At 43.2% G+C, this 16644-nt stretch overlaps 1 protein-coding gene across 1 annotated transcript in view; it reads right to left on the reverse strand.

The window, feature by feature from the left end:
- Positions 1 to 245: 245 nt before the first annotated feature.
- vps37d (VPS37D subunit of ESCRT-I) overlaps positions 246 to 16644 on the reverse strand; it is a 33247-nt gene continuing 16848 nt past the window's right edge. Inside the window, exons 3-4 of the mRNA XM_084564740.1 lie at positions 9054 to 9136; positions 246 to 786 (exon numbers count right to left, since the gene is read on the reverse strand). Coding sequence (XP_084420866.1) covers positions 247 to 786; positions 9054 to 9136 — 623 coding nt within the window. The 3' untranslated portion in view covers position 246. The remainder of the gene's footprint in view (positions 787 to 9053; positions 9137 to 16644) is intronic.

Genomic DNA, 16644 nt, shown 5'->3' on the forward strand with positions numbered 1-16644 from the left:
CCTGTCTCCGCCGCCTCTACCTCTACCTCTGCTCGTCTTCCCTCGACGTTTACGTTATCATGGATGGAGAACAGAGACGGACGTCTGCGGCGCTTGCCTGTCTCTGGATCAGTCTTTGCGTACATGATTGTGTGACAGCCCCCGTTTGGTTCCACATCTTGGAAGACCTCTCAAGTTGGCTTTTCATCATCATCATCATCATGCTCCTCCTCCTCCTCCTCCTCCTCCCCCCTCCCTCCCTCTGGTTTATCGGTACGGCGGTTCAGGCTGTTGAGGGTTCGGCCTGTAAAGCTGCTGCACTCGCACCGGCCGCCCGTTAGCCGGCCAGCCGCCCGATAGCTGTCCGATGACCCTGAGGCCGACCGGCTGCCCGTGTCCCGGGAGTGGCGTGCTGGGACTAAGGATGTGGGTCTGTCCTAGATGGGGTTCAGGAAGAGGGTTACTACTTTGATGGCTTGGAGCTGAAGCAGGCGGGGACACGGGGTAATGAGGGAGGAGGATGGCCGGCGTGAGGCCGTAGCGGACTTGGAACACCCTGAGAGGGGCCTGCGCTACAAAACCGTTGGGCCTCTGAGGCTCCTGAGTCTGCTCCGAGTCCCTCTTCACCTCTGGGGCTTTGCTCTCCTCCGCTCTCCTGGGTTTCACCGGCTGCTTCTTGGCTTGAGCGATCTCCTGCATTTTCTCCGCTTGGGCCCGGCGGACGTGATACGTCTTCCTGGAGCTCTGGAAGGAGTCCAGGAACTCATCCAGGCTCACGTTCCCCTCCATGAACTTCTCCAGCAGCTCCTGTGAAGCGGGGCAGACAAATAAAAACGGAATCAGGAGATGGGACAACACACAAAACGGGGGGTCCGACTGCAGGGAACCGTTCAAACAAACTCCTCTAAGTATGAAGAGGATTTAATCAGCTCTGGGATGTTTACCCGTGAACTTTGGCACAGTTTGTCGGCCGCAATATTTCACTGGAAGCAGATTTCACCCGACTAACAATGGCCCATGTGCCGCAACTGTTACATCTGGCAGAGCTTGAAAGCCGTGTGATCTGACTCCGTACGTGTTCCCAGAATGTGAGTAACCGTCTGCTTGAACCCAACACAAGTTGTATTTTGAGTGATTTCTACATTAACCGCGGCTCGGATTCATTTCTACACAGACGTGGGAATAAAAAGGCAGAGAATTATCATATTCACTCGACGAAATGGAGGCGGTTTAAAGCCAAAACCATAAAAATGCAGTTTAATCCATTCTCAAAGAAACACAGGTCAGAAAACCTCATTAACTCATGATGTCGTGGTCATTTTTGACACGTTTTTTTTTGCTTTTCCCGTCTCGCTGTAGAGCGCGTTAACCTCTGTAGAAAGCAGAGGTGACGGCGTTTGATGTGCTGATTGAAAGTGACTGCACACACACAATGCTCTGTTGCACCAGTCTCACTTGTTTGTAGCTGTATAACGTCTCACGGCAGCCGGAAATCGCCACTCAGAAAAGCTACAGCTCATATTTTCTGCCTACGGCGAGAAACAGAGTCCGTGTCCAAGACTTTGTAAGGACGGTACAGGATTATTTTATTTTTTTTAAACTATCAAAGACCAAATGCTTTGAAAGACATTTCAACACCTGCACTCTCTCTTGATACAGCGCTTCACGTGACCAATCGCTGGAAGCTAATTTCATGTTCATGCATATAAATAACCTTAGTCAGACTTTGAGTCTGGTGGTAACCGATGGTATTTCATTATGAGGAAGAAAAAAAAAAAACCCTCTGTGTAAAACTGGAAACTCCAACAACTGATCAGAGCAATGAAACTGAATGTGGCAAAGGCCTTAGTCACAGTCTGCCCTTTAACGCTCTTTCAGTTTCAATATAATTTATCAGAACTTACTCAAATTAAACTAAATCAACTTATCAGAGCTTCAGATGACATGTAGGACGACGTCCCCGTTACTGTTCTGTCCATCTCGCGTAAATCAAAAATGATTTGATTGGCCGAGTAGATTTCTTCTGGAGTATAATCACGTTTCCATCAGAGAGAGACTGATATTCCCCGACTACAGGTTTCTGGTCAGGGGGAACTTTGATCTGGCTTCCAGGCAACAAATAACCAGGTTTAAACAAGTCCATTTACTGTGGTATTAGATTAATAATAATCTTTACATTTTAGAAGCAAGACGAAGCTTGTTTTACCTTATTTTACACAAAAAAAGAGGCTAAAATCAGTGGTTCTCCACCTTTTTTTTAGGTCCTGGACCCCCCTGCATATTTTTGATCGACCCTGAGGAACCCCCACCCGGTCTGGGGGGTGGCGGGGCAATTTTATAGAAACAGCAGAAACCGCATTTTAAATTGCATTATGGTATTTATTCACTCTTTGAGGCAAATCAGGCACATTTGAATAAAATAATGCTATTTCTATAAATGTCACAGGATCTTTTTTAAAGATATTTTATTTTCACGGACGCCTTGCAATTGACCTTTGGCTAAGCCCCCCTTAGTTACTGTTTCTACGTCCGACATTCTCTTCTGGGCTGTGGTTTTCTGGTTATCTATAAGGCTCTGGTATCAATATCAAGGAGCAACACTGTTCATGCAAAGCTGGGTACGTCTCTATTCACTTCTATAATCGTTATTACGAAGCAAACGGACTAACGTTACGCACGTATAACGTTGTATTTCTTCAGCGTGTGCTAGCGTATCAACAGCTATGCAACTTAAGCTGTAACGGTGATGTTTCGGTTAGCTCCACAGGGTTTTGCGCGCACATCATTGGGCTTATCCATACCCTGGATGCTGGATATATACCGACAGTATAGCCTGCCGAGACCGAAAATATGAGACGCCTGCGTTAAAGTCAATGGAGCGCTGTGAAAAAAGTGTCGGACCCCTGTGGGAGCTGTGATTGGTCAATCTACATTCTAGGGCGGGGCTTAGCCAAAGGTCAGTTGAGAATCTATGGCTTAAATAACCGATTTGTTGACTAATTCCTTCACTACATTTTTTTTTATCCTTCAATAAATCACTATTAAACAAGTGTAAAGAAGGCTGAATTGTTAACAGTGATAGTAAACTGATATTTGTTAACCTTAAATTGTTAAATCGTCACTTTCAGCTAACAATTATTGATTGAGTCTGGGTTATGAACAGCTAGAGGTAATGAATTAATCACAAACATAACAATAATAATAATAATTTTAACCCTTAATTGCCCCGCAGTGGGGAAACTGCAGTTCCTGCTGTTTGACTGATCCATTTGTTCTTACAGTACAGTTGGAGCAGCCTCTAAGGACTAAGGACTGCACTCGCGGAGCAATGTTGGAGTTAGATGCTTGTACAGGACACCTGGACACGACGGGAGGCGAACCTGGGACCCCTCATCTCCAGTTTAGTACATCATGTGGCATCATGCTTTATGTTTCTTGTGGTTAATTACAGTCTGACAGCGATTTAATCAATGCCACTGAACACATTCAGTCGTCTGTAAGTTCCTACATTTTTGCGATTTTAAATATTTTGGTGTCACTACACCCTGATCTTCTGATTTTTTTAAGCTACCTTCTGCTTATTTTGCTTGTAAAGTCACAGGGTTTTTGTACGCGACAGAGGAGAAGCACTCTCTGCTCTTTTAAAAGAATAAACATCTGTTGAATCCTGAAACTCTGAGGCCTGTTGCTTCTGGGCTTCCACCCCAACAAACCCAGAATATCCTCCCGTTTGTGAGAATCTATTAAAAGTTTATCCATCTAGTAACTGATTCTGCTCTAAATGGTGACCAGAGTAACCTGATTTCTCCCGGTGACCTGGTTTTTCCAGACCTCTGCGATGCGCTAAGGCTTGACCTGCTGTCTGAGGAGGCAACATTTAAGGAGAAATATAACTTGTTCTCTTGACACGAGTCAAACTGGCCGCTAATGAGGCGAGATATTTTTATAAGAAAACTGGAAGTAAGTGGAGTTATCAGTGAACGCACTCACTGCCCCAAGCTCACTACTAAGTCTCCAGAAACAGGTCATGAATAAATATCTTAAAAATATATCTATATATTCTGTAGTTTTAGCAAACGTAAAAAAGCAGGAGGAGACTATTTTTGACTGATATCCATTCAGTCAAAATAAAATAAAATCACAGTTTTTTCATGAAAGTTGTCGACACTGAGGTTTTTAGATCACAGAACAAATATTAGAGCGGATGTTTGCTTTAATGTAAATCCTCTAAGCCTCTGATTGGCGGAGTTTCCTGTTTATTACACTTCCTCCCACGGTGACTTGTGAGCGTCCACATCTGGCACGGACGGTAAATAAAGAAGCTTCTGGTCCCCGAGAATATTTACTACAATAAGTAAAATATAAATGAGGTGAAGAGACGTAGCTTTCACCAACGATGACATACGGAGCGGTATTAATTAACAAACCCTTGTGCATCTAACAAGTAATAACTGTTTGTTTGTTTGTCGCTGATTAAGTTGATTTTTGCATTTGTCATTTACTTGTTGAAAGTTTTAACAGAAGCTTGAACATCTCAAGCAAATATGGCAGTTATTTTTTAGTTGCCAGTGTGCATATCTCCTGGTTTTGTTTGACTTAAATGAGAATAAAGAGAATATTTTATAGTTTGGGATTTGAATACGTCGCCAAATGTAAGAAACAAATAATAGACAATAATAATTGTCACCGAATTAGTTTTTCCAGTGTGGAAACATCTTATATTAAGTTTTTATGAGTTACTGAGTCCTGGTATGTATAGTTAACGTAGTTAAAGGCTTTTTAGACCAACACGAGTCCCCTTTTCGCTGCTGTCCGACCGCTTTTAAACTTTATCCGCAGGCCTTGATTTTGGTTAACCACTCAAACCAATACGTTCTCTCAGTTCAGCTCAAATTTGTGCAAATCAAATAAAACCAGGTCAGCTTGGAGGCTGACAGGTGATTTTATCTACAAGTTGTTGTTTCCTGCATCAGATATTTTTGTTCATGTTGGTACCTGACGAGGAATCTTCCTGCGAAGGGAGTATGTCTGACTTAAGGCAACGGGAGGAGAAGGTGTTGTTGTACAGAGTCGTTGTAAAAATCTTCAAAAAAACAAGCTCTTCCTTATTTCTTATCAAAATCAAAATCTTTTCCCAGTGAACCAACAACCCACTGAACGACGCTGCTGAATTCATTACAAACCTTTGATTAAACCGTTATGAGTTTATTTAACAGATGAAATGAGATTAAAGCCTCTGACCCGTATCAAATATTTACTAATGCGTCTGCACCGAGGTGTTTTCTAAGCACTCGTTCAGCGGGGCTGCTTGGTCTTCTCTGGCTGTTGCTTAATCAATCAGCGGGCCGATCTCCAGACTGAGCCGTGGAGGTATTGATCGTAGCCACGTGGGGTGGGGGGAGGTGGGCATGCGTGGATCAATCCGAGCCCGGAGCAGCGATGCGTGTTTCAGCCGTGGATTGAAACACGACCGCTTATCGTTGTGTTCTCGAGACGAATGTGATGAATTACTACAAGACGGCAGCTTTAGCTTTCTGTATGTAATGGACACCATCAAAACAAATATAATAATGACGGCTTAATCCCAACAAGGACCTTCATTAAGTCCAGTAAGTGTTTCATGTTTAAAACAAGGTGCGACTGTCCTTGAATATATTTACATTATCAAATTAACTGTTAATATTTTTATTACCTCGACAGGAACGCTCCTTTATCCTCCAACCCTGAGTGGGCGCAATGCTCCATGTGTTTGATGTGGGAAGGTTGTTGAGACATAATGGAAACCGCTGCAGCTTAGCATTAAAAACCTCAACTGTTTTCACTTCAGTTTTTGGTGTAAAACAATTTAATGCTTCAGTAAATAAAATACGACGCATATAAAATACATTAAATCATGCGTGCGCGCAGATTTGTACGGGATTAGTTTCGTCATGGGACCTCTGTGTCTGGAGAAATATGGTAGCGTCACTTTTAATTCATAAATAATGGACATGGGCAACTCACATGGGATTTAGATCGCAGACAAAAGCCACATTTGCAAAGGACCATGACCTTCAGAGGTCCTGTGAATCGCCATCTCTGTGATTTGGGGCGTGTGTTTTTATTATTTTAAGACTTTCGTTTGATTTGCTGCTTTTTTTTCTGCCTCTTTTCACTTTTAATTATGAAAGCTGTGTTATAAATCAAAGTTTGGACAGATGGGACCATATTTAGATGTGCTGGATTTCATTTAGTCAATCATTAATGTGTTTGTCACATCCGGAAAAGTCTCATTAGTTATCATTAACCCAAATCAGTAAAGTAACTAAAGCTGCAAAAGGTATAAAATGTATGATATTACCTCTGACATGGAGCGGAGTGAAGCAGAAAGTAGCAGAGACATCATAACCACGGACAGACGTAGGATGTCATTTCTAAATCATCCCCAGATAATACTAGTCCTGTGCAAATAGTGGTTTATAACTTAATTTAAAAAGTAATCTACGACCAGCAAATAGAGGCACAACAGGCCAAAAAAATAAAAGGAAGAGTTTAATATCTAACCTGACATCTGCTGTAAAAGGTGCACTTCTCTCTAATGTTGAGGCAGCTCAATCAGCGAGCCGGGGGTTTGTCGCGCAGATAAGGAGAGTTAATTTAAAAAGCCAACGTGTGTTCTGGTATCTGTGTCTCTTCACGTCGGAGCTGCCGTTGACTGAAACAGACGCATCTCGTCAACAAACTGTGAAAAATCTTCAAAGTGGGACAGAGCAGGAAACGTTCTCCCAGAGATAACGTCAAAAATGAACAATGACTGCTAAGATGTTTGAGTTTATCTAATCAGCACTTACTCATTCATCATGAATTTACCATAGCAGTGAGGGCTAGGTCTGGCTGTGTGTGTGTGTGTGTGTTGCTGCTGCTGCTTAGTTTTGCCGTGTCAGTACATGTATCTCAGGGAATCCGTGCAGGTTTTGTGATGAGAGCAGTACAATACAGGCCTACAGGCAAGAGTCAGTGAGCTCATGCAGGTGAACGTGTTTGTGTACGAGCATGAGCAGCGTCCTGTGGCGTGGCGCTGGAACGCTACGGCGATGAGCTCAGTGTAATCATCACTTCACAGCTGTGATGCGTCAGCGTCAACAGGGGAGTTTTACGAACAAATAAATCACAAAACAGGATGAAAACAGGAAAACCGGTAGCTTCGCTCTGCCTGAAAGTAACTTACAAACACCTTTAAATCATGTCAGAATAAATAAATATATACATTATAAAACTGTAACCTGTTCTGGGTCTGCCCAACAGTGAAACCTCATACAGTTTTAATTGGCGACGGCTCCTCTTTGAGTCAACATCTACGAGGTGCAGCTGGGGAAGCAATCACAAATCACGGCTCAAACCAGACTCCTACATCTACAGATAATTTATGAAACCGTTCTACTAGAAAGAATCACATCCCATTCTCCACGAGGCTTCAGAAAAACTAATTTGGAGAAACATGGGAGAAATTAAAGTTGTATAATTCCCCCTTAAATGAAAAGAGAGACACCCAATGTTTTGTTTTCTTGGTTTATAGTCACCCTGGGGGGAAAAAAGTTAAAACAATGGACCGCTAAGTTTAAGTACTGTTGGAACATTTTGTGTTTTTGAATAAAGAAAATTTCATAAATAAATCTGTGACTTGTCTTTTTAATGCGCTGATGTATTAAGCTCAGCGAGACTGTGACAGCTGCACGGGCATTTCCATTTAACTCTCAACAAGAAGGCCAATATTTCCACTAAATGTCAGACTCTTGCATTAAAGTGAGGCCGTCTCACCAGACTTCTTTTTTCCTTTCACTTGAATCATTTATTAGATTACTATTGGGGTCATTTATCTTTTTGTTGGCAGCTGCTAAACTGAACTAAATCTAAAGCGCTGGGCTTCCTCGCCGTCTCTTCGAGTCACCAAACTTGAGGCTCGTCTTTAGGACACTGAAAACTAAATGTATGCAGCTAGTGTAGAATCTGACAGCACACAATATAGATATATAGATAGACAGATAGGTAAATAAACAATAGTAAGTAAGTAGACAGATACAGTACATTAGCCTGGTCGTTACCATCCTACGTACTTCCGCCAAAAATTTGATTTCGGTCTGGCACGTTAGTCTGGCCCAATGTAATAGGAATCTGTCTCCGTAATGGGCGGATGCTTATTTTGAGGTTTAAAATCATTGGAGTTCCCTTAACCAATCAGCAACGTTTGGTAATGACGTATATTGTGCGCCGGAGTTCAGGCTCTTACCACTTCCGCTTCCAGTTAAATAAATCAAACTTTTCCCAAAGCCAGTTGGAAGGAGAGCTACGACGTCCTTGCCATTTATAAAACTGACAAGACAAGCCTCTTGTTCTGGTTTTAATTCCGTGATGCTCTCGAAAGTTGAGACAACTTCGCGGATGGCTTCCAGCGTCTCTTCCTCCGTCGCCATTGTTGCTATGCTGTTGAACTACAAGCTTCGCGCGAACCGCAGAAGTGCAATTGGGCCAGACTCCGTGCCAGACCGAAATCAAATTTTGGGCGGAAACGTAGGATGGTGACGACCAGGCTAACAGTAGATAGAGAATGAACGGGGAATTATCTGAGTTTTCTTAAAATGGATGGGCCAGATGTGTCCAGTGTTGCATATCAAGACGCACTGGAAATGTTCTTCCAGAGGCCGAGAAAGATCCACCGCAGCAACAAAAGATGAACCCTTTGTGGATAAAACCATTGCACATAGTTGTAAACAGCTGTAAGTAATTGTCCTGTTTGTCAACCGTCAACCTGTTTGGCCTGACACAGACGCCGCCTGCAAAAAGCCGTAAACCGAGGGGAAACGCTGACACGTGTATGAACAGGCCTTTCTGCTGCTGTGGTGAGGTGGGTTAAGTTGCTGTCACATGCTCGCTGTATGTATAGTACATGGCTTTATAGATCAGATTGCACAGAAGTGGGTGGGCTGGCAGTTAAGACTCTTCAAGAATCCACAACAGCGCTGCCAAAGTGATATAAAAGACTGCGTCTGATCCTCGGCGAGTAATAAAAAAAAAAAAAGGCGCAGGGCTCATTTTACCTCCGACAGCTCCTCGGCGCGTGCCACCTCTTCCTGCAGGAGGTTCTGCGCCGTCTGCAGGCTGTGCTTCTGGACGCGAGGCTCTGCAACGACAAAGAAGCATCACAGATACATGCGGAGGTACGACGACGACGTATGACTTCCACTGGAGCTGGAGCTGGAGGAGAAATCCAGAAACCCAAGAAACCGCAGCAGAGAAGAAAATTATTTTTCCAAATCACAAAGAGCCTGGAGGGTATTTGCTGACGACGAGACGCGGGTGATGGGGCGGACGGTTTGTTGGCTGGAAAAAAAGGGGGAAACAAGGCGACTGTGAATATTCAATGTTGTGAGCTATTTTGGGAAGCTGTTTGGTTTGACCACAAGACTAAAACCCAGTCTCGTTTTTCCCCATCTCCTCATATTACCTTTCACAGTTAGATTTGATGAAAGCACGCGCACATACGAAGCATTTATTTAAATTATTTACGTCTACACGGGAGCCTTGAACAAAGAGACGGGACGTCAGCTCACGAAAACCAGAACAGCAGCATCAAATAATATCATCGTACACAATCTGCCACAGAAGATTCAGACCAGCTCACGTAAACGTCACCTCAGGAAGGAGAAAACAGAGACATGACGGCGATGTGTTTTGACAACGTAGTGCATCATCATCAAACTGTTGGGGGCTGATGAATCCCGAACGCAGAAATAAATCTTTTAAAATCCTGTTTATTACAACTTGAATCCCGGGTTGTGTTTTAGCGGTTACAGAGATTATTACAACATCTTTAATAAATGATTCTGGTTCCTTACAATGTGGGTTTTATAGTTTCTATTCATTGTAAGAGTCAAGTTTTAAGTATTTGTGATATCAGTTAAAAAGAAAACCTCACAGTAACTATATTACATAAATGTGGTCTGAGTACAGTATGTCAGAACTGAACCATTACGTCAGTCTGTAAACTCTGATTCATGGCCAAAGCAGAAAGTTTCCCTGGTTCCTTTTTAGTGAAGTATTTCCAGATCTCAGTCGGTGACTTGGCGAAGGGCAATATTTTAACTACAGAAGATTTTTGAAGAAATCCTCAAAGGCTTCAAGTTAATTTAAAAATATTGCTTTTTAAGGATATTTAATGAGGACAAATATTAGTTTATCCTGTTGCAAACATGTTCGATCTGTTGTCTCTCCCCCTTTATTTCTTCATAACAGCCTTAGATCCTCAGGTGGTTCCCTAGTTCTGGCTGTTCCAAAGGTCGAGGCTCAAAACTAAAGGTGACCGGGTGTTTGCCGTTACGGCCCCTCAACTTTGGAACGTCCTGCCTGAGGACACAAGGCTCGCACAGTCAGTGAATTCTTTTAAATCACTTCTTAAAACTCATTTTTACAGACTTGCTTTTACGTGAGGTTTGTCTTTTAACTTTTAACTTGAATTAAAATCATTCTATTTCACTGGTCTTCTCAAATATTGTTGGTCGTTCTCATTTTGCCTGAGTATTTTATTCATGATTGATTGTCAAAGCAGGCGGCACAGTGGCGAGGTGGTTAGCACTGATGCCTCACAGCAAGAAGGTCACCGGTTTGAATCCATGGGCCGACTGGTTCCTTTCTGTGTGTAGTTTGCATGTTCTCCCTGTGTCTGCGTAGCCTGGATACCAGACTCTGACTTCGCAGAGAGTCTGGCCTAGCTCCATTGGCAAACGTTTATTTCCTGGTGGGAGGGCACAGTTTGAGGTTTAAAATCATCGGAGTTCCTTTAACCAATCACTAACGTTTGGTAATGACGTATGTTATGCGCCGGAGCCTTCAGGCTCTGCTGCCTCGTACTTCCGCTTTCAAGAACGCAACAAGTAAACAAATCGCTACTCTACCATCCCCCATTGCAATTAAGGACGCGAAATTGGAATAAAAGTGCTGTAATGCCAGGAAGCATATCCACAACGGAGCGAATGGCTTCGAGTATATCCGTCTCCGTTCGTGTAAACATTTCAAACTCGGCGCGCAACTGAAACGTAATCGCTCTCAGACCCGCCCTCTGTTCGCTGATTGGTTCGCCAACCAGCTGGCCGGAGTAAACGTTAGCGGATCAAGCTATTCCAGACGGAGTACTGTAGGGAATGCAAATGAGCGGAAGTACGTAGGCAGGCGGAGCCAGGCTAGCGTCTGCGTGGGTTCTCTCAAGGTTCTCCAGCTTCCTCCCACCGTCCAAAGACATGCTGGTTAGGTTCATTGGTGATTCTAAATTGGCCGTAGGTGTGAGTGTGAGTGTGAATGGTTGTCTGTCTCTCTGTGTTAGCCCTGCGATGCACTGGCGACCTGTCCAGGGTGTCCAGCAGACCCCCGCGACCCTTAACAGGACTAAACGGGTATAGAAGATGAATGAATGAATGAATGAATGGTCAAAGCACTTTGTAAATGCTGTTTTTACTGTAAAGGTGCTATATAAATAAAGGTATTATTATTATTATTATTATTATTATTATTATAATCAGAAAAGAAAGTAGTAGTTTTAGTTTGGCCGATTATCAACAGCTATAGTTGTGGCAGTTCATGGAGGTAAATCAGGTACAAAATCTGCATTAAACCGAGTCATCCCACAGTGGGATAAACTGGACATGATTAATTGTGGTGTCCACTCAGAAAAAAACAAAAACCTCCTTAAATGTGCTTGTGACTCCAGATGTTGCAACGCCAGGAGAAAGCACAGAGCTACCACGGCCTTAGTTTTTAATTGTGCCACTTTACCCAAATGTAAACTGAAACCCAGCTCGCTCGGTTATATTCAACACCCTTCGTAATGAGGAAGAGGATGGCCTAAATTATAAAAATATCCTCTAAGGCAGCGGTGTGTCGTCGAACTCATTTCAGTTCAGATGCCACATACGGCTCAACCTGATCTCAAGCGGGCTGGACCAGTAACACAATAACATAATTAACTATAAATAACTACAACTACAGACTTTTCCTTTGTTTTAGATTATGAAAATGTTTACGCTGAACGTACGTTACAATCTGCTGCTTAGTTCTGGGTCCCAGGTTCTTGTTATGTTCACAACTCTTAGTGGATAAATTAGGAATAGGTGCCAAGTTTATTGAAAAGTGACATCCCTTCATGCTCTTCTTCTTATCTTCCTCCTCATCTTCTCTTCCTCCTTCTGCATCTTCTTCTCTTCATCCTCTTCCTCTGCTTTCTCCTCTTCCTTCTCATCTTCTCCTTCCACTACTCCTTCTCCCCCTTCTTCTTCCTTTCTCCTTTTCATCTTCCTCCTCATCTTCTCTTCCTCTTTCTTCATCTACTTCTCTTCATCCTCTTCCTCTGCTTTTTTCTCCTCTTCCTTCTCCTTCCACTACTCCTTCTCCTCATCCTCCCCCTTCTTCTTCCTTTCTCCTTTTCATCTTTCTCCTTCTCCGTCTTCTCATCTTCCTCCTCGTCCTCGCTTCCTCTTTCTTCATCTACTTCTCTTCATCCTCTTCCTCTGCTTTTTTCTCCTCTTCCTTCTCCTTCCACTACTCCTCCTCCTCATCCTCCTCCTCCTCCTTTCCATCCTCCCCCTTCTTCTTCCTTTCTCCTTCTCATCTTCCTCCGTGTCCTCTCTAGCTTCTTCCTTTATTCCATCTCCTTTTTCTACTCTTCCTCCTTTTCCTCCTTCTCCTCCTCCTCCTTCTTCCTTCACCTCATCTTTTCTATCCTTCTCCTTCATCTCCTCCTCCTCATCCTTGCCCCTTCTTCTTCTTCTTCTCCTCCTTGTCTGCTAATTCATCCCGCAGGGCCAGACTGGACCCTGTGGTCTGACCCCCCCTCGCTCTAAGGGATGTGTCTTGTGCATTTGATTATCTAAAGCTAATATTCTAACGCCAGAAGAAAACAAAACTAACGTCGCTGCCAGAAAACAAACACGTCCCGCCTGATAAATATGCATGCGGTGCAGTTCTCTCACGCCCACGCAGCATGTGTTCACCTCCTGGGGGATCGTGCTCGGTCATCACCGCGAACAGGCTTGACCCGGCTGACTGCAAAGTGTGTCCTGTCGCTCCGAGAGACGCTGTGACAGCCACGCTCGACCCCCCCCCCCACACAAGTCAAAGCGGGTTCAGCTGAGACTGAGGGGCAAATAAAGGTCACAGTAATCTCTCTAATAACGCCGAGCCCCCCTGAGGGAAAGTATCTACCCCCCCCCCACTGAGACAGACAAGAGAGAAAATGGACAGCGTTAGCAAGATGTTCCCGGCTTCTCGTGTTCTGCAGTTAAATCGCTCACTTAGGTTTTTACAGGAGATAAATTCACTTAAAACAAAGACACACAAACCTTCATGGCTGCACAATACACTTTGTTTTCTACTGTGCCGCCACCTCACCATTAATAATCCATCACTCGCACGTTAACGATTCTGGCCGTCGTCGTTGTGCGAACACCCACTCTGCTGTGCAGTAGTAAGAAGCAGGCATGCATTAAAGGAGTGGTCTCCCGCCTGACCCCCACGCCGCAGATGTGAGGAGACGGGACGAGTAACGAGAGGTGACAGCCAGGCAAACAAATACTCTCAGAGCAGCTGCATGTGACCTAAATTCTAGGGGGCTGATGGGTGGAGCGGGACCTGGAGGCTGCACAGTGTCCCGCCGCCGCGCTAACGAGTAAATGGTGTCGATGATGGAGTCACACATTTTGTCTGGGAGCGGATATGAGATGATGAGGAGTCGGAGCACTGCTACTGGCTGGGCGGCGGTTTGGCTGCTTCCTAAACTAAGGATAACCTACAATATCTTCAAAATAAATGGTGATAAGACAGAGATATTAATCAAAGCATGTCCAGTGAACTGTTCCATCATGAAACTTGGAGGAATCTTGGTGTTATACGTGATTGCAGCTCAGTTTAGCTCAATTTTAAACTCAGTGCTGTGATTTGACCCCCGCAACCCCAAAGCGGCGGCAGCAGCAGCAGGGTCAGGGTCGTGGACGGCGACCAGAAGCAAACCTCCTTCGAGCGGAAACGGATAAAGAAAAAAGGGGTCTTTTGGAACGGAGCGGAAAGTTCTGCTTCAAAGCTTTTGCCAGATGGTTTTCTCAACACAGGAACAAAAGGGTTTTTTGCATTTACTGTCGACGCGAACCGAGACGCCACAAAGAGTACGTCTAGTCTCAGATACCACATCCTTCCCCTTGTCGTAGGTAGACCACGCTGGGTAGTTTATGTAGATGAAGCAAACTTTTAGAGCACGCAGTAACGTTTGAGATTAATCTGGACGGCATTTGTCATTTTTTGTTGGAATTGTAATAAATATAACACACATTTGCATAAAGAAAGTATAATTGTCCACTCCCCATGTTGACAATAGTATTAAAATATCCTTTCATGGTACATTTATAACAAATTAATTAATTAATGTGTGATTAATTGCGTCTGTCTGCCTAGTTTCAAATCTAAAAGCTATTTATTGATGTTTTTTGCATGTGAATTTACACATAATCATCAATAAAACCAGCATTAATTTAGTTCCTAATCACTTGTCCTTGTCTAAATAAATCATCCTTAATAACTGTTGTATTAATCTTGTGTCCCTCGTTTACCAGCATCAGTTTCTTTTTGTTTCAACCCATTCTACATTCATTCATTCCCGTTTACACTGCATTTTAAATGTGCGATATTAGATTGTTGTTGTTTTCGTCTCATTTCTAGATTAAAATGACATATTTTTGCAGACTGGCTGCAGCAGTTAAACGTCTTTTTTTTTCACACTGACGAAAAACTGCACAAACACGGGCCATGAAAACGATTATTGACACCACAAACACTTCTACTCACGTTTCATCAGCCCCAGCCTCCCGTACCGATCACCTACTCACCGTCGAGAAGCTTCAGCTTTTACTTCTGATCTTTTTTCTCGTCTTAACGTTCCAGCTCTTTCTGAGACGTCTCTGTTCTCGTTCTAACATCCAGACTCAAACACGAAGGTGGCAGAGGTGGCACGAGGCTGTCACAGCTCGCAGATTTGGAATGACTTCCCTGAGGTTGCATCGGGGCAACAAAGGCCGCATCTCGTTTTAAGTCACGTCGCAAAACCAAACAGAAAACCTCTTCAATGTAGTCTCAGTGATGTCTTTATAAGTTAGTCATCTGTCAGAGTCATGACGATGCTGTCTTACTGTACCACTCTGAGTTTGCTCTATAAAAAAACAATGATTAATTCTGCAACTAAACTAATTAAGCACCTCTAGCTGCTCCTTTTTCAATCTTCATTACGTGCTAGAAAAACAAGGCAAAGGATTTATCCTCTGGGGATAATGAATATTCAGCAAGCGTCACACAGAAACGAGATAGTTCGCCATGAACGATTTCTGACTTCCTGAAGTCCTTAACTCTTCTGAATCGTCTTCTGGGCACAGACTGATGAACGATGGACTAACTCCTGAAGTTAAGAGGTCACTTCAAAAAGTTTAGAGCAAATAAATAAATAAATACATAAATACAATCACAGGACTAAACATGTCTGCTTTGAGGAAGTACTGAAAAAATGTTGTTTACTCAAGATCGAATCAGGACTCAGATTCCTCGATACACAATATTAAAACATCGGCGTCAGAAAGAGGAGACGCAAAAAAACACTTGACTGTTGCATCCGTCCTGTAAACTGTAAACTTGACTGTCAGTGTCGTCCACTCAGGGGTAAAACAAGACACTGTCTGAAAGAGGAAAGACGTGACAATCTTTAAAAGACGTATATTTTAGGAGCCATGATCCTGAAATTATTTGTTGTTTAATTTTGAAAAAAAACATGAAATTTGTCAATTAAAAGCTTAATTTGCAACAATATATGTGGTTAATTCATTTATCTGGGCAAACATCTCAAATTCTGCAGGGAGTTTTAAATTTTTATAATGTATACTGATCTGGCAACATAATCATTAACTGTTGTGTAATGGTAAATGGTAAATGGTCCGTGTAACGCTTAACGGACATTTGGAAAAACAGAAAAATGGATTAAAATATCCAATTTTTCATTTTTTTCCACCTTGACAAATTAAAAAAATTGGATTTTTAAACTGTTTTTCCAATTTTCTGTTTTCATTCAGAGGATCAGAAATTTAGAAAATTACAAAATTGTGTAAAAAAATTGCGTCTGGGCTCCAATTATTCAATACTGCGATGATATTCTCTCCCTCGTTCCACGTAGTTCTATGACGTTGCGCCGCCGGTTGTGAGAATTGGTTGGCTACTGGCTAGTTATCGTGGGTGTGTCTGGGTGTGTTTAGGCGGGCGTTCAAGAAGACTCGGGGCAGTCATGTCGACGCTGGATAACTACGAGAATGTAATCCGAAATCTTGTTGAGAATGTAGGTTATACTTACTTTTGCACTTGCCCACAAGTATAACCTACATTCTCAACAAGATTTCGGATTATATTCTCGTGGTTATCCAGCGTCGGCATGACTGCCCCGAGTCTTCTTGAACGCCCGCCTAAACACACCCAGACACACCCACGATAACTAGCCAGTAGCCAACCAATTCTCACAACCGGCGGCGCAACGTCATAGAACTACGTGGAACGAGGGAGAGAATAGAGAGCCGAAGTCCCGCCCCTCTACTTCCGGGTTATGGGACCTATTTTTCG

Source organism: Chelon labrosus, assembly GCF_963514085.1.
Source record: "Chelon labrosus genome assembly, chromosome: 17".
NCBI classification, from domain to species: domain Eukaryota; kingdom Metazoa; phylum Chordata; class Actinopteri; order Mugiliformes; family Mugilidae; genus Chelon; species Chelon labrosus.